The sequence below is a fragment of the Spermophilus citellus genome, assembly GCF_964194105.1.
Source record: "Spermophilus citellus genome assembly, chromosome: 13".
Lineage (NCBI taxonomy): Eukaryota > Metazoa > Chordata > Mammalia > Rodentia > Sciuridae > Spermophilus > Spermophilus citellus.
The window spans coordinates 94,442,299-94,466,894 of record NC_138193.1 but is presented as its reverse complement, the minus strand read 5'-3'; the positions used below and the strand labels follow the sequence as shown (position 1 = coordinate 94,466,894).

At 42.0% G+C, this 24,596-nt stretch overlaps 1 protein-coding gene across 1 annotated transcript in view; it reads left to right on the top strand.

Moving 5' to 3' along the window:
- BABAM2 (BRISC and BRCA1 A complex member 2) overlaps nucleotides 1-24,596 on the top strand; it is a 417,514-nt gene that overhangs the window by 376,689 nt on the left and 16,229 nt on the right. The window contains exon 11 of the mRNA XM_081264501.1: nucleotides 11,321-11,474. Within this exon, the coding sequence (XP_081120627.1) occupies nucleotides 11,321-11,474 (154 nt within the window). The remainder of the gene's footprint in view (nucleotides 1-11,320; nucleotides 11,475-24,596) is intronic.

Genomic DNA, 24,596 nt, shown 5'->3' with positions numbered 1-24,596 from the left:
CCTTTGCTCTGTTCAGAGTACTCCACAGGGTGGCTTCTTTGTCTAGAGCCCTCCACACCAGACATTTGCTGCCAACCTGCGTTCTGTCTGCACTGATCACCCACGTTCCCTGGCACGCTTGTCCTCGGCCCTGACGATTCAGTACTGTTCCCTGTCCCTGGATTCCCTGCCTTTCTCCCTCCCTTCCCAGTCATTATCCTCCTGAAACTTCTTGTCAGAATCCTAGCTGTCTTTCAAGGCCCTGCTCTAGCCATCTCATTTACCAGACCTCCTAGCAGCCCCTCAGTGGGATCCATTTCCACCCCAGTCCCCTCCCGTGCTGCCAAGCTCCTCTGCTGATCCCCTTCCCATGGCCTCCCTTCCCAGGAATGGTGGATGTAAGTGTGAGCTAGCAGGGTGACCAGAAAGAGCCCTCCTTGGTTTGACTTCCCTTGAGCTGGTTCATGGTGGATGTGCAGGGGATATTTGTCAAATTGGATACACACTGATTTCTCTAGAATATAAAGGTCATAACTAGATCCTTTTTTTTAAATAAAAAGACTAGATTAGTTTGAGGAATTTTATTTTCTTCTTAAATCCACATTAGTCATCCTTCACACTGGGGTAGTCACAATATTTGCAAATTTATATCTAGCTAGTTTGTTCCAGTTTTGTAAGATGCTATTTAAGCTGACCAGTGTCAGCCCCCCTGCTTCAACCAAAGACTCTGCCTTTGTCCTTTTCTTTCTAATCATGTACATTTGGTACATTGTCCATGAATTTTTTTTTTAAATTAGAAGCTTATGACTTTTTAGAGATTTTTGCCTAGCTTTTAAGTGCTAAGGATTTTGCAGTTGAATATATTTTAATTTACTTAAAGATTCTTTTAATCAAACTCTTCCCTAATTTAGTCAATTTCTTTTTTTTAATACTCCCAGGCCAGGAATTTACTTATTGTGATTAAATTCTTTTAAAAATAGATGTTAAAACAGTACTTCATGCTATTTCTGGTGTGGCATTCTCTCTTGCTGGATTTCTTACTGCCAGTCATAATAACATGCTCCTTGCCCATATGTCTAATGTACACCTCACTGTGGTGTTTTGTGCCAGCCAGTTACTAAGTGTATATTGACAACCTACTGTGTGTCTACCCCAGTGGGGAGGAGAGCACATAAAAATAATATGCTGAAATGGTCAGCAGCACAGCTGAGAAGTGGATTATGTGAACACAGAGGATGGAGGGAACACTGACTGAGCAGGCATGGCGGGCTTCCTGGAAGAAGGTGCATCTTGGACTGTGTCCAACAGTTAGAAGAAATAATAGTCCAAAGGGACTCAACAAGGAGCCAGGCCTGAGGAGGCAGTGTCAGAGCAGTAGAGGGGCCTGGATCCTAGTGGGGAGCACGTCCAGTGGACACTGCACCCAAATGGCATGGCCTGCAGGAGGTGCAGAATTCAGTACATGGCCCAGCCCCAGTGTGTGGACCCTCTGTTCCAGTATGACCTGGCCCAGAGAACATGCTCATGAAGTGAGTGAGGGATGAAGCAAGGGGACATCCTTGGTTCTGGCCTCAGCCGCTGGAACTCTTCTTTCATCCTGAGTGAGCAACTCCTTGGGAGCACAGGTTGGGAGCATACAGAGTTCTAGGACAGAGGTCTTTCTTGTCACCTCCGCCTTGATGAGAGGAACCCAGATGACCCAGAAGAGCAAGGAGGGGCGGCCTGCTCCAGCTTGGCCTGTGAGCTCCTGAGACCAGAGGCCCCTTCCTTCAGGAGAGTCGTGGGAAAGCAATGAAACTGGTGAAATAGAGCAGGTTCTGCTGCTCTGCAGCAAATGTATGTGGATACCAAGAGAATCAAATGCAAAGTAGGAAATTTTTAGTCTATACAGTACTGAATGCTTTATTGACTTCTTCTTATTCGATGGAATATTCCCCAGACTCCAATTCTGAATCATCCTTTAACCTTCTAGAACCGACTCAGAGTCCATCTCCTCTGCAGAACTTTAATTCAACCTCAAGCAGAGTTCCCCTTTACCTTTGCATGTGCACCATGTGTGTGACCCAGCTGTTCCCTGCACGTGCTAAACTGTAGTGAATGATTGACCTTTTCCAGATCTCCTTTCCAGACCAGGGGCTCACAGGCATGGACACCCTTGTTCTTCCTGGCATACTGCCAACTTTTGTTTCCTGAAGACCATTGTATTTTCTTGACCCTCTTAGTATATTATAAATGCTCCCATTTTTAAAAGTAGTATTTGTTTGAGGAAAAAGAAAAAATAGATCCACAAAGATCCTATTAAACATACCCACATACTTTACAGACTAATCAAACACACCCAACTTTGGAAGCAGAAGTAGTGCCAGTGTCTTAGCAGCCCTGAGCTCCTGTGAGCCTCACGGAGCTATCCCAGTGAGTTCAATGTTAAGTGCCCCTTAGTTCCTTTCTTCCCCCTTAATTTCTTAACAGCTTTACTGCCTAGTGAATATCCATGAATAGCTAATCACTTCAAACATCATAGTATATCATTGATAATGTGTCTGTTTTTGAACTTTATATAAATAGAATCCCACTGATTGTTTTCTGCTGTTGTGACTATTCTTGTCTTGGGAGGTGTGGCTGAGTAGTAGTAGAGCACGGGCTTAGCAAGCCCAAGACCTTGGCTTCCTCCCCAGCACCAAAAAAATTAATTAATTAATTAATGTCCTTTTTCTTAAAAAAAAAAAAAGGTTAGCTACTTAAAGTTTGCATGTGTATACAGAGTACAAAAACAAACACCCATGTACTCACCCTAGTCAAATCTTAATATTTTACTGAAGCTGATTTTGATCTTCTTTTAAAGAAATGGCACAGTCTGTTCAAGCCCACTGTTTAGTTAAAGTCCCTTAAATGCCCCTCCCAGATGCATCCCATTCCTTTCTCTTTCCCTCTTACTCCCAGAGATAAGCACAATCTTTTAACTTGGTTTGCATGTTTCTATACTTGAACTATGTAGGTATTTATAAATAATATATAATAATACATACATTATTTGTATTTTATAGTTGCATTTTGAAGTGTTCATGTGTAACTTGCTTTTTTTCACTGAACATTGTGTCCTCTAGATTTACGTATGTTGGTGCATGTAGTCCCAGCTTGTTCCTTTAAACTGCTTTAAGGCATTCCATTGCAAGAACATACCACAATGTATGTGTCCAGTCTCCAGTTGATAGACATTTAAGATGGCTCCAGTAGTTGTTATCACAAATGATGTTACAACAGGGCTCTGCCTATAATACACATGTGGCAGATTCTGGGTGTGAGTCATGGAGTACATGCATCTTCATTTACTGTACAAGAGGTTCTAGCACTCACTTGTCATCTGTGAGTGGGAATTCAGTGTCCCACACGGGACATTATCTGGTTTTTACACTCCAGTAGCTATGAAATGAAATCTCATTGAAGTTTTCATTTGCATTTCCCTTATATGTTGCTTGCCATTAGTTCAGCAAACATTTATTGAGTGTCTCTCATGTGTCATGCTCTGTGCTAAATTCAAGGAATACTAAAATAACTAATTCACAGCCCCTGTCTTTAGGGGCACACAGTCCTCCATGGTAATTTCTGCCTGGGGAGGCATGGCAAAAATCTCCTGAGGTCTGGATAGGACCAAGCCTCTGTGGTGTTCAGTTCCATCCATGGTGATCTTAATACCAACTCACAGTTCAGAACCTCTGATCTGGTGGGAGAAGGAGCCTAGTGAAGTTGGTCTAGATTCATTTCATTGGGCATAATGAGAGAACTTGGATCTCCACCAGTCAATACCATGGCGCCTCTTTGGTCTTGAGAGTTGTCTTATAGATTTATGTGAATGTCTCATTGGGTATTAGAATGATTAATTTGTATCTATAAATTACCTCAAAAGCACATGCCAGTTGAGCATGGTGGCACACACCTGTAATCCCAGCTACTTGAGAGGCAGAAGCAGGAGGATTAGAAATTGGAGGTCAACCTGAGCAACTTAGCAAGACCCTGTCTCAAAGTAAAAAATAAAAAGGGACTGTAAATGTAGTTCAGTGGTAAAGTACCCTTGGAGTCCTATCTAGTACCACCAAAAAAAAAAAAAAAAAAAAAAGGCAAATAGCAAGCAAAATGAAGGGGCCAGATGTCCTAAAACGTCAACTATCCAGGACTGCTGTAAACCTGGAAGCAAGCTAACAAATGACAGAAGCAGCAAAGGGGATGGGGGGGGTAACAGTCTAAGGTGCCCAAGGATGGCAACAGGAGTTCACAGTACATCACCGTACATTAGCAGAGCACCTGCTCCCCACCAGGTGTGTCCAGGGACGTGTGGCTAGGTGGAACTTGCCTTCAGAAACAGAGACACGTGCACAGTGAAGTGGATGAATGAGAGACAGTGCTGAGACAGAGTTGGCTTTGGGAAAAGGGATTGACTATGAAAGGGAAACAGAAATAAAGAAGAGAAATTCTGTAGTCAGAGGTCAAAAGTGTGCCACATCCTCCAGCCTTTGGGACCTCAGTGTGCCACATTTAATGGCAGTCCAGCTCTTAACAGCAGACAGTTGTGGGGGCACCTGTGAGACAGCAGCCAAGTCTTCCTTAGACCTCAAAGCCTTATTAGCATGTCTCTTGTCATCAAGAAAAGGCTAAATTATTTTTAGTATATTTACTGGGATGCAAAAGTATGTACAAAACTTAGAAGAGATTTCCATCAAAAGAGTTCAAATTTAAGCACCTAATGGCTTATGCTGTAGTGACCACAAATTTCACAAATATGGAATAGTGTGTAAAGCTACCAAAAGAGGGGAAGAAACCCAAGGAAAAAGGATGTAGAGGAAAGGAGTTAACATTTGTTTAGGACGTGCCCAGTTTTTGTTTAATCCTACCAATAAACACAGTGAAGTAGGAATTAATATCCTCATTTTACAGGCAAGAAAAAGGGTTCAAAGAGGCCAAGTATTTTTCCTGTGACATGACCACTAATAAATGCTGGGGACTTTTTGATCCAACTGCAAGGGTATATAATGGGTCTTCTTCCATAAGAGGATTTTTAGCATATACAGCAGAATTCAGGAAGCATTTAGGCTTCAGTTCAGTAATATGAAAACCCCAAAGGTAGCCTGTTTATAATGACCAGATCATACAAAAGAGAATGAAAATTTGAAACCAGTTTAAACTAATAAAAAGTAAAACCAGTTTAACAAAAGTTGTTTAATATCTTCACTCCTCATCCCTGAAATGGAAGGCAGTGATAAGAGGAGACACCATTGGTTTTTTAGTGCCTTGAATAGGGGTATTTCTGAACTGGAAAATTTTACTTTCTTATTTTTTGTAGGAGAGTTATTTTGGTTATGTGGTGTTTAATTTCATTGTGGTTGGAATCTGTGCATCTCAAAGATCTTGTGTGTTAGTAAGACGGAGATGGTCAGTAATAAATGGCAGTTTGCCCAAATTGGTTGCAGGATAGCCTGGGAATGAGATGTGTTCAAACTGCTCTTGGGAAGAATCAACCTCAAAGGGAATCATCATTGTGGGGCAAGCTTACAAGTTAACAAGGGGTTAGAGCTGCCTCAGAACGAGGCTTCGAGGAACTGGGGAGGCCGAAGAACTCTGGCCACCCCAAAGTGGATCCAGGAGGATCTTCCCTACCTTCCCCCTACACAGGGAAAAGCTAAGGAATATGCAGTTTGCAAGGTCTGAGGAAACAATTGTGTCTTGTGAATAATGATAAAAATATTTGATGATGTGACTTCCAGAGAAGCAAGTATGTTTAACCCCTCATTTGTTTGGCATTTTCAAATTGAACTGTCTCACAAAACTGAATTTTCCAGACAACTAAAACTTTCCTATTATGTGCCTTAAATGTTTTTTTAGCCATGTTTGGTGGAAATATATCTGAAATAGATTAGACAGTTTTCCTGTCTTCTTAAACAGAAGCTATAAGTAATAACATTTCCTTAGATACTTTGAGTGCTATTAGACCTGGTAATACCGGACTGATATTAAAAGAGATTTAAATAGTAAAGATTTGTAATTGTCTGGCAAAGCAAGAAATCAAGAGCTGGGAAGTTCCAGGGATGATGAATTCAGTACCCATGATGCCAGACTGACCTCCTCCTGGTCACAAGATGAGTGCCACATCTCCAAGCCTCAGGACCTTACACGATGGGATTAAGGCTAGAATGAAGTGAGAACTTCTCCTTATATGTGTCTTTAATTAGAGAGGAATATATTCCTCAGAGGACCCCTCACCAACTTCCTCTCAGGTCCCACTGGCAGGAGTGAGTCACATTTCCATGTCTTGGCTTTGGGGAGTCTAAGAACAAATATCCAAGTGCTTTCAGACTCTGGGTGGGAGGAAAGGCTCTGTCCACAAGGAAGAAGGTGCAGAATGGCTGTTAGGTAAGCAGCTAAGGATGCCTGTCACAGTTACCAGGAAGGAGTCCATGTCACTGACTGGTGATAGCTTCAGGAGTGACTGGGACATGTAGCACTTTCTGTTCCTGTACAGAGAATCCCCAGGTGGATTCTTTTATTTGTGCTTTTTTTTTAAATTTTTAATATTTATTTTTTTAGTTTTCGGCGGACACAACATCATTGTTTGTATGTGGTGCTGAGAATCGAACCCGGACTGCACGCATGCCAGGCGAGCACACTGCCGCTTGAGCCACATCCCCAGCCCTTATTTCTGCTTTTATTTACTATTCTTGCCCCTTCCCTTGCACCAGACTGCTAGTTATCACTATTTGATGTCAAAGTGCCTTGTTCTCATCTTGCCATGGCTAAGATATGCTTTAGTCTTTTCTGGAAAAAAAAAGAAATCATATAATCAAATTTGTCAGAATGATGCCTGAAATGTGCTCAATGGCTGGCAGGCTGTCCTGTGAGTCAGATGCATAACATGGTGTTTGTTTTGGTCTCTTGGGTCCTTTTTCCATTGTTGAGGTATTTGGAGAAATGAGGGGTTTTCTAGAGTTTTTCGAATTTGGGTGCTGACTTTCCTGGCATTGTCTTATGGTGAAAGGATTTAGGGGCAGATACACTTGTTTTCTAGGGAGGGTGAGCTGCAGCTGCCCACCTGAACCTCACCGGGGCTTAAGAGAGGCAACACACTTTATCAGTGCATTGAAGTTTCTCTCAAAGCTGTGTGACTGGTTGTCACCTGGAAAGCACCACTAGCTCTGGGACTCTGTGTGACCAGTAGAACCTGTCGTTGCAGCAGCTGTCCAGAATGAGGCTAAATCATTCCTTCCTTTTCCCAGGGCTCTGTGGATAAGTCCTGGAAACTAATTGCTCAGTTTGTGCAGAATTAGGTGTTTGGTTTGACTGATTTCAACAATTTTTTAAAATCTATTTATTTCTTTAATTAATTTATTTATTTTTTGCTGTGTGTGTGGTTGAACCCAGAATGCTAGACAAGCACTGAGCTACCTTCCCCCAGCCGTTTCTATTTTGAATCAGGATCTCTCTAAGCTGCCCAGGCTGGCCTTGAATTTAACATCCTCCAGTAGCTGGGATTATAGGTGTGCCCCACCTCACTGGGCTTCAAGTTCATCCCGTATGTGGATAGAGAACTGACCAAAATTCAATGTCTGTGTAGGAAGGAGGACGCAGCTGTGGAGACAGTGCTGTCAATAAGTAACTGAATCAAAGGGAATGATTCTGCTCCAACCGTCAACTGAGCTAGCAGGTTCTGAGGAAGCTCGCTGTTAAAGTGTTGGAATTTGGGCAGGGGATAGAGCTCAGCTGGTAGAGTGCTTGCTTCACATGCACAAGGCTTTGGGTTCAATCCCCAGCACCATCAAGAAAAAAAGAAAAAAAAACATGTTGGAATTTGATATAGTGGATACTCTAAGCCCAGACTGCTTGGAAGCCAGCAGCTTCCCCTCAGAACAAACAAGCCATTTAAAGGCCTCAGGTCATTATTTTTCCTGGGCATCAGAAAATCACAAGTTAACCTATAAGCAAAAGTGACAGAAACATTTGAGGGTAAGGAAGACAAGTTTTGGGGTTTTTCAATTCTTACGAATTCAAATCATTCTTAGAAGAAAAATGCAAAGAATTTCTCATAAATATTTTAGTTATTAACTCATGCACAAAACATTTTTAAAGAAGCCACCCTTTGGTTGACCATTAACTGATATAGATAGGATATAACTTAGTCTAGCAAGATGTTTGTATTTTAAAAATTTTATTTTCTCATACATGAACTAACAAACGTGGATTACTAGTTTTATCTCTGACAGACTCTTTCTGTTCTAATAATCCAGTTACTGCATGCATAGAGAAAATATTCAAGTTTTATTTTTGGCTTCTACTACACTTTGTTAGACAAATCTCCATGGAGAAACAAAATAACATTTAAATTTTTAAAATTTAAAAACTGAAAATCAATGCTTTGGGGAGTTCATAGTCAGGAGATCTTGCTGGACTAGGTAAATAAATCGCATTCACATTTTGACTTGTTGCTGATACCAGCTGGGCATTTGGATCAGAGAAAATGGTTCAGAAATAGGTGGAAAATTATGTCTCAGCATATCAAAATACTAATATCAGCAATTCATTTCAACAAAATCAAGAATCAAAAAAGTCTGCCAGCCAGATAGGGTGATGTATGCCTGTATTCCCAGCTACTTGGAAGGCTGATGCAGGAGGATCACTTGAGACCAGAAATTTGGGACCAGCCAGAGCAATTGAGCAAGACCTTGTCCCTTAAAAAATTTTTTTCAAGCCAGGTGCGGTGGCGCACACCTGTAATCCTAGCAGCTTGGTATGCTGAGACAGGAGGATTGCAAGTTCAAAGCCAGCCTCAGCAATGGAGAGACACTAAGCAACTCAGTGAGACTTTGTCTCTAGATAAAATACAAAATAGGGCTAGGGATGTAGCTCAGTGATCAAGTGTCCTTGACTTCAATCCCTGGTACCAGAAAAAAAATTTTTTTTTCAAGAGAGAATGTATTCCCAGGCCCCAAAAGTTAGTAGCTTGAGAATCTCACTGCCTATGATACTATCTACATTGTTCTTGATATTGAGTAATGACTCTATTTAATTTAAATTTATTAATTATTGCCATTAGATTCTGTTATTTTAAGTCATTGCTCTTTTGGATTTTTATTTGTTTGTTTTAGTACTAGAGATTGAACCCAGGGGTGCTTTAACCACTGAGCTATGTTCCCAGCCCTTTTTATTTTTTTATTTCGAGACAGGCCCTTGCTGAGGACTCACTAAGTTGGTGAGGCTGGCCTCAAAGCTTGTGATCCTCCTCAACCTCCAAATTGTTGGGGTTACAGGCAGGCAGATGCAGCTGCAAAACTTCTAAATCATTGCTTTTTTATAGGCCAGCTTGAATGCTAAATGCTTTTATGTTATTAATGATAGCTTTGGAGGTTAATCTGAATCTCGTTTTTCTTTGGGAACTTGTATGTAATATAATAACTACAGTTGAAGTCAAAGTAAAGTATATATGAAGGTATTTTTCTAAAATTAATCATAGGAAATTAAATGAATAATTAGAAAAGATATAAAACATTTAGAAAGCAATATTTGTTCAAAGTGATGAAGATGTTACAGGTCAAGCTTTGTAATATGAAAGGGTCCAAAGGGCTTTTTGAATTGAGTCATTTATCATTTCTATTAGACTTTTTCATATTTTGCTTTATTCCTATGTGCTGAGAGATCTCTGCTTTGGCATGGACAGACATGTATTGAGACTGCCCTATTGTGACTCTTGAAAAATGTGACTAAAAAGTGGACATTCACAGTCCTGCCACTGTTGTTGGGTTGCAGCGTGATTCATCTGTAGAAACCCCCTGCAATGCTGAGTCAGACATCTTCAGGGTCAAGTGCACTCAGAGTTCTGAGAGACCCTACTAGCTGGATAGTTTTTTTGTTTCTTGGGATTTTTTTGTTGGTTTTTCTTTTTTTTTTTTTTTAATTTTGCTGTGAACCTAACTTCCTTTAAGAAATCATGTTGGGTGCTTAGAGGGCTTTGTCCAAGTTGAGTGTCACCCACGCCGGGGTGACAGATGCAGAACTATCTAGTATGTACCTTTTCATATGCCTGCCTCAGGTAGCCAAAAGACCATTCACCTTCTTCACAGTGGAGACTTTTCTTACTGAATTGTAATTGTGACATAGTGAGTGTAAGCAGGTGATTCTCCTGTCCTTCAGAGCAGGAGGTGGCCTTGTCACATAGTAGGAACCTGGGATTTGAATCATGGTTCTGGATTTGACTCCTGCCCCTTCCTGCCTATGACATTGAGTCTCAAGTTTGTTCATCTATTAAAGGTACATGGTCAAAATAATGTCTCTTTCATAAGGTTTTAAGTAACAAATTAGACAAAGTATGTAAAAAGTACTCTGTGAGGTTAGAAAACTCAATACAATTTTTTGTATTTTGTTTTGTTTCAATGATGTGCCTGTTAACATTTCACACATTCACACATCATCCACCTTAAAGAATATGCTATTGAAACAATTAGTGTTTTTAATGGTAGTTTACCTCAACCGAAATTGGCATGTCATTTTATTTTTAAAAACTGAGTTAAAGAACCACAAAATGAAAAGAATAATATGTGTTAACAATGAGGATTAGAATCCGCCGTCCTACACCAGCAGGCGTATGCAGTGCTTAGATTGGTCCCTTGTGTTCCATTAAGGAGCCCCCTCTGATTTAGGAGATATAAATAAATGTCATAACACATATGGAAAAAATGGAAACTGCTGAGTATCAAAAATCACTGCTTGATTGGAAGTAGCGTGATAACTTTATTTTTTCTGGTCTAGTTGCCATATATAGTTCCTACGAAAGATGATCACCTGCCCTCTTTATCCCTTTTCTACATCCATTCTGGCACAACAGCCTCTGTCCTACCTCCCCCACCAAATGACAGATGAGGAAGATCCTGCCTGGCCCTTGAAGAGTTGATGGTGTAGTAGAGACTTAGAACAGTTTCACAGCAGCCTCTGCAGTGAAAGAGTGGACAAGGCAAAGGCCAGGGAGTTCAGGGGGCAGGGGGCCTGCTAGCCTCTGCCTGGCCTCTGCCCAGCCTCTGCCTGGCCTCTACACCATCTCATGTTGTTTCTCAGCACTTGCGCCCCGAGCCCCATATTGCTTACACTTGCCCTCACATGGGACTCACCTCTTTCACTAGGTTTTGAACTTCTTAAAGTCAGGGAGGACACCTTGTATTTCTTGGTCCTCCCTCCACACATTTTATCTAAGCCTCAGCCAGAATTTGTGGTTCCAATAGTCTTGGACCCAACATTCTTGATTTAGCCAAAACAGTGTCATAAGATGTGTTTATATCTAACTTGCTTTTCCTCTCTTCTGTCTTTCCAGTTGACCTGCCTTTGTTTTTCCCTCGAGATCAGCCGACTCTGACATTTCAGTCAGTATATCACTTTACCAACAGTGGACAGCTTTACTCCCAGGCCCAGAAAAATTATCCATACAGCCCCAGATGGGACGGAAATGAAATGGCCAAAAGAGCAAAGTAAGTGAATCCATTATTATTTACTACAGAGAGGAACATTTTGCTTATGGTATCCAGGGGTTGCAAAGCTACTAGCCACTGGCTAACTCCTACCCTGTGCTTATTTTTTTTTTAATATATAAAGTCTTATTGAAATACAAAAAAATGCCCTTTTTTTTTAACCTGTTGGCAGTGGCTGCATTCATGCCACGTGGCTGACTAAACAGTTGGAACAGAGACCTGCAAAGTCAAAATTATTTACTATTGAGCCCTTTATAGAAAAAATTGGCCAATTCCCTTATCAGGAAGAAACCAACCTTTGTCTGCAATATTTCCTTGCTCCACTGTTTCTCCTGGTCTCTAAAATTAGCCATACTTTTTTTCAAATGGGTTATAGGATCTATCAGAAATTAACCTATTTAGATTGGAGAAGAAGTACTAAACAAGAAGTAGGGTTGTGGGTAAATGGTGTCAATAATTCAGATGTTTACAGCCACTTTGATATTTTTTTGAAAAATGGAAAATTTCAGCTGACAGTAAACAAGTAAAATTATCACTAGTGGTCAGTTCATGAATGCAATAGCTACTTTTTTTTATATGGAACTGAATCTCTCTGAATTATATATTTAATTGCATTTCTGCGTGCATTTTACAGGCATTGCCCAAAGTGGGGCATGCACATTTCTGGATAGAGTAAACAGATACCCAGATTGCTTAGACTTGCAGATATCGCTGTACAAGTAGCAGTTTGATGAAGGTTGAAGTTAACTGATGTTTGGGGCTTAGAGGTACAGCAAGGCACTTAGTCATATGAAATAGGTAAATACAGAAATGTGTTTTTGTGTAGGTAAGACTTTAGTATCTGAAACATCAGTTTTTGTGAACCCTGGCCTCCTCGATTGAAACAGCAGTGGATTGAAATGGTAGTTTCCAAAAATAAATCCTAGAGTGACGTGTGGTTATTACTTTATCACTCTGAACAGCCATATGCTCACACCTGTGATCCCAGCTGAAGGATGAGCAGATCCAAGGAGTCACACAAATGAAGACTACCTATTAAGCATCCTGTTCATTTGCTCATCTGGTATTTATTAAGCATCTACCATGTTCCAGGGTTCATGCTCCATGCTGGGGACATAATGATAAACAAATTGGAAATTGTCCATGGCCTCATGGAATTTGTAACCTAGCAAGGGAGATAAATCATATCAAACTTCTGACAGTTTAAAGCCTGACCTTCCAAGCCGAAGTGTTCTCAATTTCCCCTGATATCCCTTTCCCTTCCAAGGAGCTCCTGGCATCGCTCATACTCTCCATGGTAAAAGACCTTTACTGGTAACAGGCTTGGGACTCCTTTATGGCAGAGTGGCTTGCTCTAGAAATCCAGACCATCTAGATTCGTGTGTGGAACCCAGTGTTGTTAATGTATACTCTTTCTCCCTGTATTGTCCCTTTTTAGTCCTGACACCCAGTCTGAAATCCTATTTAAAAGGGAAGAAAGCAGCATCTGGAAACATCACTAGTACAATCATTAAGATTTCCATGTCTTGAAATAAACTTGAAAAAAAGGAACCATAAAGTGAGTCCTGTGCTGGAGCATGGCGGCTGTTTAGTTCCTGGGCTTCCCCTGTGTGTGCACACGGGATCTGCCCTTACAAGACAGGCCGTTATTTGTGGTATGTGCTCTGGAGTCTGAACCAGACGTGTCTTTGTGGTTTCCATGGCAAAGCTATCTTGGTGTGTGCATGTGTTTGTGTGAGTGTGTTTCTTAAGTAGATGTTTTAGCATGTATGAATCGAGTCTTAAAGGAGCTACCGACCACAAGCCTGTGATTTCAGTATAGAAATATCATAAGTGAAGCCTGTTTATCTTAACAGATTGATTCAGAGTTTCAAGAGACATTTGCTTTATGTTAACACCAGTCTAAAGAAAACATCTGAAGTAACGTTACAAAATCTGCTTTCTACTGTAGTGAAGATGGATCCATTTTAAATGCAGTCAAAGAGAAAGCCAGCAGCCCATGCTAGCAAGAAATAATTTAAAGACTCTCATCTTCAAGTGAGCTGAGTATCCGCACTGGGCTGTGTCAGAGGCCGGCTGATGGGTAAACAGCCAAATTGCTGTCCTGTAGTACAGGCAGGAGGTTGCTGGAGAAGTTTGGAGAGAAAGGATAAAAAGGGAGAAAGGTCAACTTCAGCATTCCATACATGCCCTGTTTCCTTCTCTTGTGAAAATCCTGTACACAGTACATAAAAGGCTATAATTCACTTGGAGATCTCTGCCCATGACATAAACACTCTCACGGTTTATGAACAGCCCTGGAGCCCATTGAGTGAAATCAGCTGTTTATTCCCTCCTGTAGAGCATAGTTCTGGACATGTGAATGCAGAAAGGATACTACCTGGCACTGACCAGGGCTTCTGCCACAGTGCTTGCCCTTGCTCATGGCTCTCCAGCAAATTTTCTCTTCACAAGTCAGATATCCTTTGCTGGAAGAGCACAAGCTCTAAAGTCATGTGTGTCTCTGTTCCTACTGCAGGGTATAATCCTGTGAGCACCCTTGGGCAAGGTGCTTAACCTCTCAGAACTTCATCACATGATTATAGAGCTAGGAATTTAGCTCAGTAGTAGAGCATTTGCCCAACCTGTGTGAGGCCCTGGGTTCTATCCCCAGCACTGGGAAAACAAAAAAACAACAACAACCAAAAAAAAAAAAAAAAAAGGAGAATTATACTTCCTCCTGTTGGCTGGTCCTGCTGTGACTAGTCAATGAGTTAAGCTATGGAAGGCCCTGTGGTTTAGCTTCTGCTCAGTCCCTCAGTGCCTCTGCTCATCTTTCCTCCCACCCTGTTTCTGTCTCTTCAGGCCTATTCATCCTCTAGCCTTCTTCCTTGTGGGTTTTCTCGTGTACTTTCAACTCCCAGACAGCTCTTTCCCTCTTCTTCCCACTATCATTGGACTGCTTTGGAATCTTTGTATTACTTTTTGTTTTTGTTTTGTTTTTCACATCTTTTTATGTGTTTCCGTGTGTGTGTGTGTGTGTGTGTGTGTGTGTGTGTGTATTATACTTTATACATATATATAGTATAATTCACTTGTAATTTATAACACTGTAGACAGATTTTATATAGTTTCCAACTTACAATGATTCAACTTAAAATTTTTCAACTTTACCATGATATGAGAGCAAGGACATAGAAACCATACATCTAATTTTTTATTTTTTATTTTTTCCTGGGTTAGCAACATTTAGTACAACTCTTTCTTCCCCTCAATAAATCAGCCCACCCACCACTCACCCACCTCCCAGCCACCACCTCCCTCCCCTACCCCTTCCTGGACAACAGCAAGGAATTGTAGCTTACAGGCAAAACAATTGGTACTCTTAAGTGTGCGTGTTGCTAAGCTGTGATATCCCAGAGGTCAGGTATATGAATGCATTTTTTACTTATAGTATTTTCAGTTTACCATGTCCTTATCAGGAAGTTATCCCCTCATAAGTTGAGGGGCATTTGCTGCTTATGTGGATAAGATACACACATATTTACAATACTAATGTCTTATTAACAAAGTGGTCATTATGAAATGACTATTTCTGGTAATATTCCATGACTTGAAGATTGCTTTATTTGATGTTAAAATGTTTCCACCATCTTTCTTCTACATATTTTTACATGTCTTTTTAAATTCATCTCTGTGTCATAAATATGTCAGGAAAACTTTATTGTAGAACTTGATCTTTTTAATCTAGTCTGATAATCAGGAAAACTTTTTGTAGAACTTGATCTTTTTAATCTAGTCTGATAATCTCTGCCTTTTAATGGGAATATTTGGCTCATTTACACTTAATATAATATAAATGAGCTCATTAGGTTTAAGTCCTACCATCTTGCTATTTGTTTTTTGATTTCCTGTTCTTTCTTCCTTTGCTCCTCTCTTCCTGTGTCCTTTTGCTTTACTCAAGTACTTTTTAGTATAGAATTCTTTCTCTTCTATTCAGCTATTTTCATTATTTTATACATGGATAATACATCTTTAAATTGTCACAACCTAAAATGAATTAATATTACAAGGTTTTACATATAATGTAAAAGCCTAAAATAGCATGATTCTCTTTATATCTTGAATTAGACTTTATGCTATTATATTTGTATGTTTTACTTTTACTTTTACATATCTTATTTTTAAAGATTTTTTTAAAGAAAAAATTGCATTCCATTTTTATTCTGTAGTTTCCATATAATAGATAATAGGGAATCATTTCCTCTAGAGAAAATTTATTTTTCACATCTTCCTCAAAAGAAGCCATCAGAGAGACAATACCCAATCTACAGACCAAGGGTGTTAAGACTTGCAGTTATCAAGGGAAGAGTAGCACCCCTACTGCATCAGGTGCCTCTGCCTTACCCCTGCACCCTCATACACTTTCACAGGACTGTCACTTCAGCCGTACAGAAATCCTTACTGCCCTTCAGGCAGATAAAAAAGACCTTAGGCTCAGAGTGATTAACTTTCTTTCACATGGGCACACAGCTGGCTTCTAGTGAAGATGACTTCTGACCTTTCTGCACATCCACACCCAGGCAACAGATACAGTTTCCAAGTCTATCATTTGTCTGAGGCCCCTTCCTCAGAGACCTGGTATTTGAGTAACATGCCTATGGAGAAGAAATGTATGGAGCAGTTGAGAGCACTGACCCTGAAGTTAAGACAGCTGGGTTTAAACCCATTTCTGCCTCCCACTAGCTATGTGTCGTTGGGTAAATACATAATCCTCCTGAGTCTTTGTCTCCTTGTCTATAAAATGGTGAAGGCTAGCTCAGTGGATTACTATGAATATCATATATGGCATATAAGTTTCTGTGTTGCTAACAACCACCATAAACACCACCAGTTTTTAATCTAGTTTTTCTGGATTAGAAGTCCTACACAGCATTCCTTGGTTCTCTGTTCAGGGTCCCAGATAACTAAAATCCAGGTTTGGGCTAGGGCCATGATCTTCTTGAAGCTTAGACTTGTCTTCCAGGCTCATTCAGGAGGCTTGGCAGAGTTCAGTTTCTTGTGGTTGTAGGACTAAGGTTCCTATGTCCTTGCTGGATGTCACTGGAGACCATTCTGAGTAACTAGAGGCTGCCCTCATTCCTTTCCATGTGGTCCCCTCCATCTTCAAGTCAATAGTAGTACATTGAATCCTTCTCATGTTTCCAGTTTCTGACCTCTGTATCTCTGACCTCTGTACCCAGATTTTAAAGATCCAGTTGATTAGGTCTCTTTATCTCTTTCTTAAAGTCCTCTGTGCCATATAAGAAAATCTAATTATCAGAATGAAATCCCTTATATTTGCAGTCCTGGGGATTTTACATGGAGTGGAGAATCTTATATGCTTCCCACTGCCTAGAGTAACGCAGGTGAATTGTCTGGTGCAGTCTGGCATGCGTTGAGTGTGTAGTCAATGTTAACTATCAGTGTCATCATCCCTTGGAGGAAAAAAATAGATCATTTTAGTTAAAAGATAACAGAGCCAACATAGATACCTTCACATATACCCTAGTAAAAAATTCCCCCAATCCCAGGGACTTGGCCAGAGATTTTCAAGTTCTAGACTGCCTGTCCTCAAGCTGCTATCCTCAGGAGTTTTATCTTCTTGGTACCAACACAACAGTTTGAAAAGTGGAAAAATTCCATCCTTCACTTGCTTGATCTACATAAGACCAACCATCACTTAAAAAAGGAAAAAGATCTCAAGGTATCTTTTACACAGCTTTAGACCTGCCTAGAAGGAAGCAGATGACTTTTTATAATTCTTTCCAGTCTAAGAAATCTGAATAGCTGGAGTAGTTTTGTTTGTTTTCTTCCATAATTTTCTTTGTATTAAGCATTAGGTTGATCGTGGAGGCTGGAGTAGTATCTTAAAATAGAATTTAACCCCCAAACCACCTACAGTATAATGGCTTGTCACACATAAAAATATTATTTAAAAGGAATCACTAAAGAATATTTCAAAAAAATAGCTCCTTCATCAATACATGGGAGCATTCATCTTGAACCTCCTAAAGTCAGTTGTTATTTCCCATCTCACCTCAGGGTCAGAAAGGGATGTCATTTTCTTATTTAGAAGCCTATTCAGATGCTCCAAGGCATTCTGTAACTTCCCATATGTTACTCTTCACCAAGCAGACTTATTATTTCTCATCCAGTTGTTTTTCCAGAATAACTTTCTCTCTTAAGACTCTTTTTAGAAATTCTACATTCTTGACTTTTTTGGTTATTTTTCATTGTCATTACCCTAAGATTCTAAGAGATACCATTTTTTTTTCAAACTTTTCATTAGCTGCCAAATACTTTAATCCAGTCTCATGTATTATTCCTCTAAATAAAACAACTCAAAATAGAGCTCCTCCCCCTGATTCAAGAGATGGGAGTGGGTGTTCCCACCTGATTTGCACCCTATCCCTTACTATGGCCCCTGAGGGCCCCTTTGGTCCCTGGGACTCTGGAACACAGTGTAGAAATCCTAGTCCTGACAGTGTCTTCACCGAATGGTCATAGGAGTCCTGAGCATGAGAATTCTTTGGGGACAGGATGGTGCTGGAGGGCTGTCCACACTGTGCAGTGGTTAGAGCGTGAGGCTGTGTGTGTGTATTTGTTTCTCCTGGAAGAAATCATTCCCTGGCTCCCTGTTGGGAGTTCCTTAAGGCGCCCACACTGTGCCTTGCTTCTAGACTAGGCTGCAGAGTCAGGCCCATCTCTGCAGTTCTCTCATGCCTGGTAAGCTGGCTGGCTGGAGCCCAGGCTGGACCTGCTCCAGAACCAGAACCATAGTTCTGCACCCGTCTTCATTCCTTCTCATCCAGACCCAGCTCAGTGTTAGGGAAAACCCTGTGGAGATTTGGTAACTCACTCTTTCTCTGACACCCCAGAGTTGTGGGGGTCAGTCAGGAATTTTGGCTCAAGAATTTTGGCCATCTATAATTGCTCCCTCCCCTCATCCTCTCTGCAAAGAGGAAGCTGCTGTGAACTGAGCAACTCTGGGCAGGAGGGGTGATTGGCAAATGGCAGAGCACTGAGGTAGGCAGAGAAGCCCAGCCTGGCTCCTGGGAAGCTCGGCCCGGAGGCCCATCTGGGGTCACACTTCAGTGACAGAACCTGCAGTCCGACCTAGCCTGTGATTCATGGGCTTTCTCTTTGCCTTCTGTTTACTGTGAGTTTCCTATGAATAGTTCCCTTTAAAAATTCCCAACCTCGTCCCAGCCAAACTCCCCCTGAGAGAGAAGAGGGAATTTTTCAGGCCCAGGCCAGCACAGCCTGGGCCGTCCAGGCACCCTGAGAGGACAGTAAGGGAACCAGTGCTGATGAGCTGGCAGGGGAATTGGGGAGAGCTGAGGCCACCAAGGCCTCCCCTTCCTGTCACCCAGGTTCCTATGTGAGCAGCTCTCCTGTCCCTCCTGGGCTTTTTCCCTCACGGGGTTTAGAAATACAGAAGCTGTGGAGAGAGAAGTAAAACAGATAAATAATGTGGAATGATTAGTTGCTTGAATTCTTTTTTTTTTTTTTTTGAAAGGGGGGGGGAGCGAGAGAGAGAGAGAGAGAGAGAGAGAGAGAGAATTTATTTATTTATTTATTTTTTAGTTCTGGGCGGACACAACATCTTTGTTTGTATGTGGTGCTAAGGATCGAACCCGGGCCGCACGTATGCCAGGCGAGCGCGCTACCGCTTGAGCCACATCCCCAGCCCTAGTTGCTTGAATTCTGAAAAAGAATCATTTTTAAAAGGATCTTCAAGGGATTTGGTCTATTTTCCTCTTAGAAGAGAGAGAAACAGGGATGGGGAGGAATCCAGATCTGCTTGACATCCAGACATCCTCTCCAAATCGCGTAGGTCAGAGAGAGCGTGTTATTTATTCGAGTCTGACATCTGTTGCTGTGAAATGATAAGCTCCATTAAAAAGCCTGGCCATCAATTACCACTAACACAGCCTCAGCCCACTGTGTGGTCAGTCGGCTGCACAGACCCGGCTGTACCAGGCACAGGGCTGAGCCCAGCCCGGCCCCCCACTCTCCTGTGAAGCGGAGCAGATCAGTCCCCTTGGCAGGAACCCTCAGACCATCTTTTCCCAGGCCCTCCATCTTTGTTCCTCCAAGGGCTGTTTTGAGGACCGAGCCTCCATTCATCCTGCCTTCTCAGTGGGAAGCAGAGCAAGTGTGTATGTCCTGGCCGCAGTCACACAAACCCAAAGAAGCTGCACTGAACTTGTTGACCAGGAGAGTCTCATGAAAGTAACTGGAGTCAGCACATCTTTGTGGGAGAAATTCACTTAGTTTTACCATTATGAGAACATCTGGGTGCTCAGGCTCCGGTTTCAATTGTATCACCCGCCCCTCCCTACCACTCCTCACTCCCACATTAGGAAGGTGTTCCCAGTCCCCAAGTACACAGTCACCTACTTGTTTTTGAACTGTTGTCACTTTTTTTTTTTTTGCTTTGTTTTTGGGTTTATTTTGGTTTTTGTACAGGGGATTGAACACAGGGATGCTTACCACTGAGTTATAGTCCCAACCCTTTTTATTTTTTATTTTGAGACAGGGTCCACTAAGTTACCCAGGCTAACCTCAAACTTGTCATCCTCCTGCCTCAGCCTCCCGGGTCACTGGAATTACACGTGTATGCCAGCGTGTCTGGCACATTATCTTCCTTCTTGGGAAATACACAGGTGTCTGAGAGTCAGAAAGGAAAGGGTAGAGGAGCTAGTTTTAGATTTCTATAATGCACTAAAGAGAACATACCTTTATTAATAGAATCAGTTGCCTTTGAAGAAACATACAGTAAGTGAAAATAATGCAAAGAATAATGACCTGGGAATTAGGAGACCTGGGTCTCATCTGGGCAATACCACTAATTTCTTGTGAGATTGTGGGAAAGACACATCACTTTTCTGGGCCTCAGTACCCTTGTCTGAAAGTACTAAATTAGTGCCTACCTTATCTGATCCATTTCTGGGATTTTAAGTGAAAAGTATGTTTAAGATAGCTTAGCATGCTCTTATTCCTGTTGAGAAACTTGTCTCTGTTGCCAGAGGTCAGACATAAATCGAAAACCTTACTAAATGGAATTAAGGACACCCTGTACGTGATGCTTTTTGTACAGCCTGCATCTGATATTTATAGAACACTTCAGCTGTGGAACGTGCACACATATGCCCTGAACACACACCCTGTAAAATAATTCTAGATGCAGTACATTTTCAGATGTCAAGTTAAAACAGCTTCTTGGGAATTAGGCTTGACTGTTCAGATGTGCGTGTTGGTTTCTGACAGGTGCCGCCAGGGCTGCTCTGGGCTGTCATGGGTGATGTTGAGTCCAGCCAAGGCAGGAGGGCCAAGCCTCTTGTTTCTATCACTTCTCATTAAGGCATGAATTCTAGAAAAAAGGGAAGCATCAAAGAATGATCAGGACAGTCATTCTGTGCAGATCACAATAAAAGCAGAGGCTTTGCTTCTGCAGAAACAGGATGCTGTCTTCTCTGTTGTCAGATCATTTAGCACAAGGGCTCTGTGAAAACGAACTAGATCATGCCTTGCTGAAGTAGAGGATTGATAGAAGTGAGCAAAATGGCAACTAGATATTGGGGCTGTTACACTTACTCAGGAATCTATAAAAGCTACAGCATTCCAGCAGGACTGCATCCTAGGAAGGTAAATTTGACAGTGGGGGCCAGCTTCAGGGCATGGAACACAGAAGGAGCTACAGCCAGGTATGATCATGCTAAGCATTAACCATTGTGGTGGAAATTAAATGAAGTGCTTAACTGACATAAAACTGTTCGCACAGTGATTGGCAGAGAGTTGACATTCAATGCATCATTTTCATTTCCTGGAAGAACTTGTTCAAGACATACAGTATGAAGATTCGAAGCCTGTGCCCCATGCCTGCTCCAAGGCCCAGCCCAAGCAACCTCTGACCTCCTGACTTTTCTCTGCCTCTTTCCTGCTGTCTTGCTCACAGTGGTGACATTAAGGGCAGGAGATTTGTGTGCCTAGATGCTTGTTTTCATCCACCCACCTACAGAGGGGCCCAGAGAGCTTCTGCTTAATGGCTCACCGAGGAGGCTGAAGGCCTCCATGCCTATGGGGAAAACCAGGGTATTCTTGGCAGAAACCATTCTTCAGAAATGCCTGGCACCAGGTACCTTTAAGAAAAGGTGAAATGTTCCTGTGGCCAAACTTAATACCAGGGTTCACAGCAAAAGAAGGGAGCGTACTGTCATGGAGCAGGCTACAGGCAGCATGTTGCTTCACAGCTGCCCCCAAGCCAGTAGGGAAGCTACAAAATATGAGGTCAGAAAGCTCCAGTGTCTCCTGTCTTCCCAGACAGACCCTTAGTCATGCTGATGGAAAATGGAAGCCAAGAAAGCAGAAGTGAGGCTAGGGCCACCTCGGGCAGTCCTTAGTCCAGAGTCACTTCTGAGGGGGGGAATGTAGTTGGCTTCCTTTTATGCCATGGTGGGCAGAGCCAAGCTTCTAGGTAGAGATGCTATACTGTGGGGAGAGCAGGTTACTTATTTATTTATTTATTTATTTATTTATTTATTTATTTTGGAATCCAGAACCACCTACTTTGTAACAGGGTCTCACTAATTTGCCCAAGCTGGCCTTGAACTTGTGATCCTCCTGCTTCTGCCTCCCAAGTCACTGAGATTACAGGAATGCCCACTGTGCCCAGCCAAGACCAGGCCTTGGAGCAGTTGTGATTTTAAGAAGCAGGGTGTAACAGTGGTTTCCTGGAGCTGATCAAAATGTACCTAATAAGGCGACACTTCTGTGTAGCTGCAGCTAAGTTATTGTGAGGTCCATTTAGCAAATATAAGAGCTCACTACACATAGAGAATACACAGAGCCCCAGGGATCGCCTCCCCGCCCCCCACTGCCAAAACTCAGACCCCAGGTACAATGCCTGCTAGTTTATTTCTGGAATGATCCATCACTGCTTGAGATTTCATTCTAGCAATGGGGCAGTGCAGGGCATTAAGCTGCCTCTCTTCCTCAGACTAATGGCCTGAGTTATCCAAATTCACCAGGCAACTGTGTCCAACTGCCTTTTTAGGGCTGCAGAGTGTCTAGCCTGCCTGCCTTGGTTGACACTCAGGTTGGGCGCACTGCAGTGAGAATTTATAGTGGCAAACTTTTGGATTAGATTTGACCCAAATCACCAGCACATTTGCCACTCATTCATTCAGTCATTCACTCAGCAAATGTTTACCGGAGAAAGGATACAAATTCCACATAATTAACTCTGTTTAAAGAAGTAACTTGCACCACATTGCAAGTAAAGAACATATTCTGTAGAATTAACTAATTCTGTAGAATTAACTAACCAGAATTCAAATCCTTGTCCTACAGCTTTCTTGTATTTTTTCTTTTGCTTTGTTTGTTTTTTACCTGTGTGGGCCTTGGTTTTCTCATCTGTACATGAGGGTAACAGTCCTCCCTCACAGAAGATTGTGAGTGTTAAATGGGGAAATGATTGCAAAACACCTGCCATATTGAGCTTCAAGTAATGGTAGCTCTCAGTACTGACTGCCATGCTAAGACATTCGGTCTTTTTTCTGGTAGATAGTAAGGACTTTTTTCTTACGGTTAGAAACTGCACATCAATACAATTGTCTGCCCTTGGTGTAGACAGGTAAATTCTACTTGATCCTTCTTAACCTTGGAAATATTAATAAAGAACTTCAGTTCTCAGCTCACACTCATGCAACATTATAAAGGAACGTTTGTCTTGGGTCCTTTCACTCCTTCTTTGCCACCTCAATGCTCAGGCTTCCTCAGACCCACTGTGGAGTTTCTTGCCGATACAGCAATTAAAAATGCAAGATGCCTAGGGACTGGGGTTGTGGCTCAGTGGTAGAGCGCTTGCCTAGCATGCATGAGGCACTGGGTTTGATCCTTAGCACCACTTTTTAAAAAATAAACAAAATAAAGATATAGTGTTCATCTACAACTAAAAATATTTTTTTAAATGCAAGATACCTAGTTAAGATAAAAACTTAGATAAATAAATAATTTAGTGTGTGTTCCATCCAGTATTTAAGACTTATTCCTCCACAGGGGGGCTGGGGTTGTGGTTCAGCCATAGAGCACTTGCCTAGCACGTGCAAGGCCCTGGGTTCCATCCTCAGCACCACATAAAAATAAAATAAAGATATGGTGTCCAACTACAACTAAAAAATAAATATTAAAAAAAGACTTATTCCTCCTATACATTATTTGTTGTTTATCTGAAATTTGAATTTAGCTAAGAATCCTGTTTCAAGGGACAGTTCAGCCTGCCAGCCAGTCTGCAAATTTGAGGAGGAAGGTCACATGCCCGCTAGGCCCCCTCATGTCATAACGACTTCTCCACACAGCAGGCTTTGGGCAGAGGTTTCATTCACTTCCTGGGAAGAGACACAAAATGCTTATGGTCCCATTTGGGGATGGAAGTGGGGGTGCCACCTGACACTGGCCCTCTCTGCCTCTGGGCACTGACACACATCAGCCTTTACTTCCCCCAACTTACAGACCTGGTGGAGGATTTTCTTTTCTTTCTTCAAAACATGTCTCACAGAAGTGAAGACATCCTCTGTGGCCTGGTAACTTGTCTATCAGGGTAAGAACAAGGCTCAGAGTAGGTTCACTTTCCACAGTGTTTCTTCCAGGGTTTGGGACGGCCATCAGGCGTGATGCTACCAGAATAAATGTATGCTGCTCCAGGAAGCTAAGGGTTACAGCATCAGGCTGGAAGGGCAATCCAGGGGGAGTACTCTGCCTGGCATCGTTAGTTCTTCTGTGTACAGCCTCAGGTTCTTTGGTGACCATTCAGGGGATCTGAGAATCCCCAGGACACTTGTTCGTTGATTTCTGAATCATGTCTCTGGATTCCATGGTAAGTGGTTCCCAGACTGTGCCTGGCACTGTGCCCTCCACACCCCACACTCGGCTCTGCTTTAACTCTCTCCTGCAAGAGAGAGTTTGTTAAGCCCTAAGAACAGACCAGTGCTGGCGGACGCTAAGGGCACTTTCTAAAGCCAGCCTGGTCCTTGCCCGCCCAATCATGTCTCCTGCTGCCTTCTTGCCCCACCCTGACCAAGAGTTCTATGGTTGAGA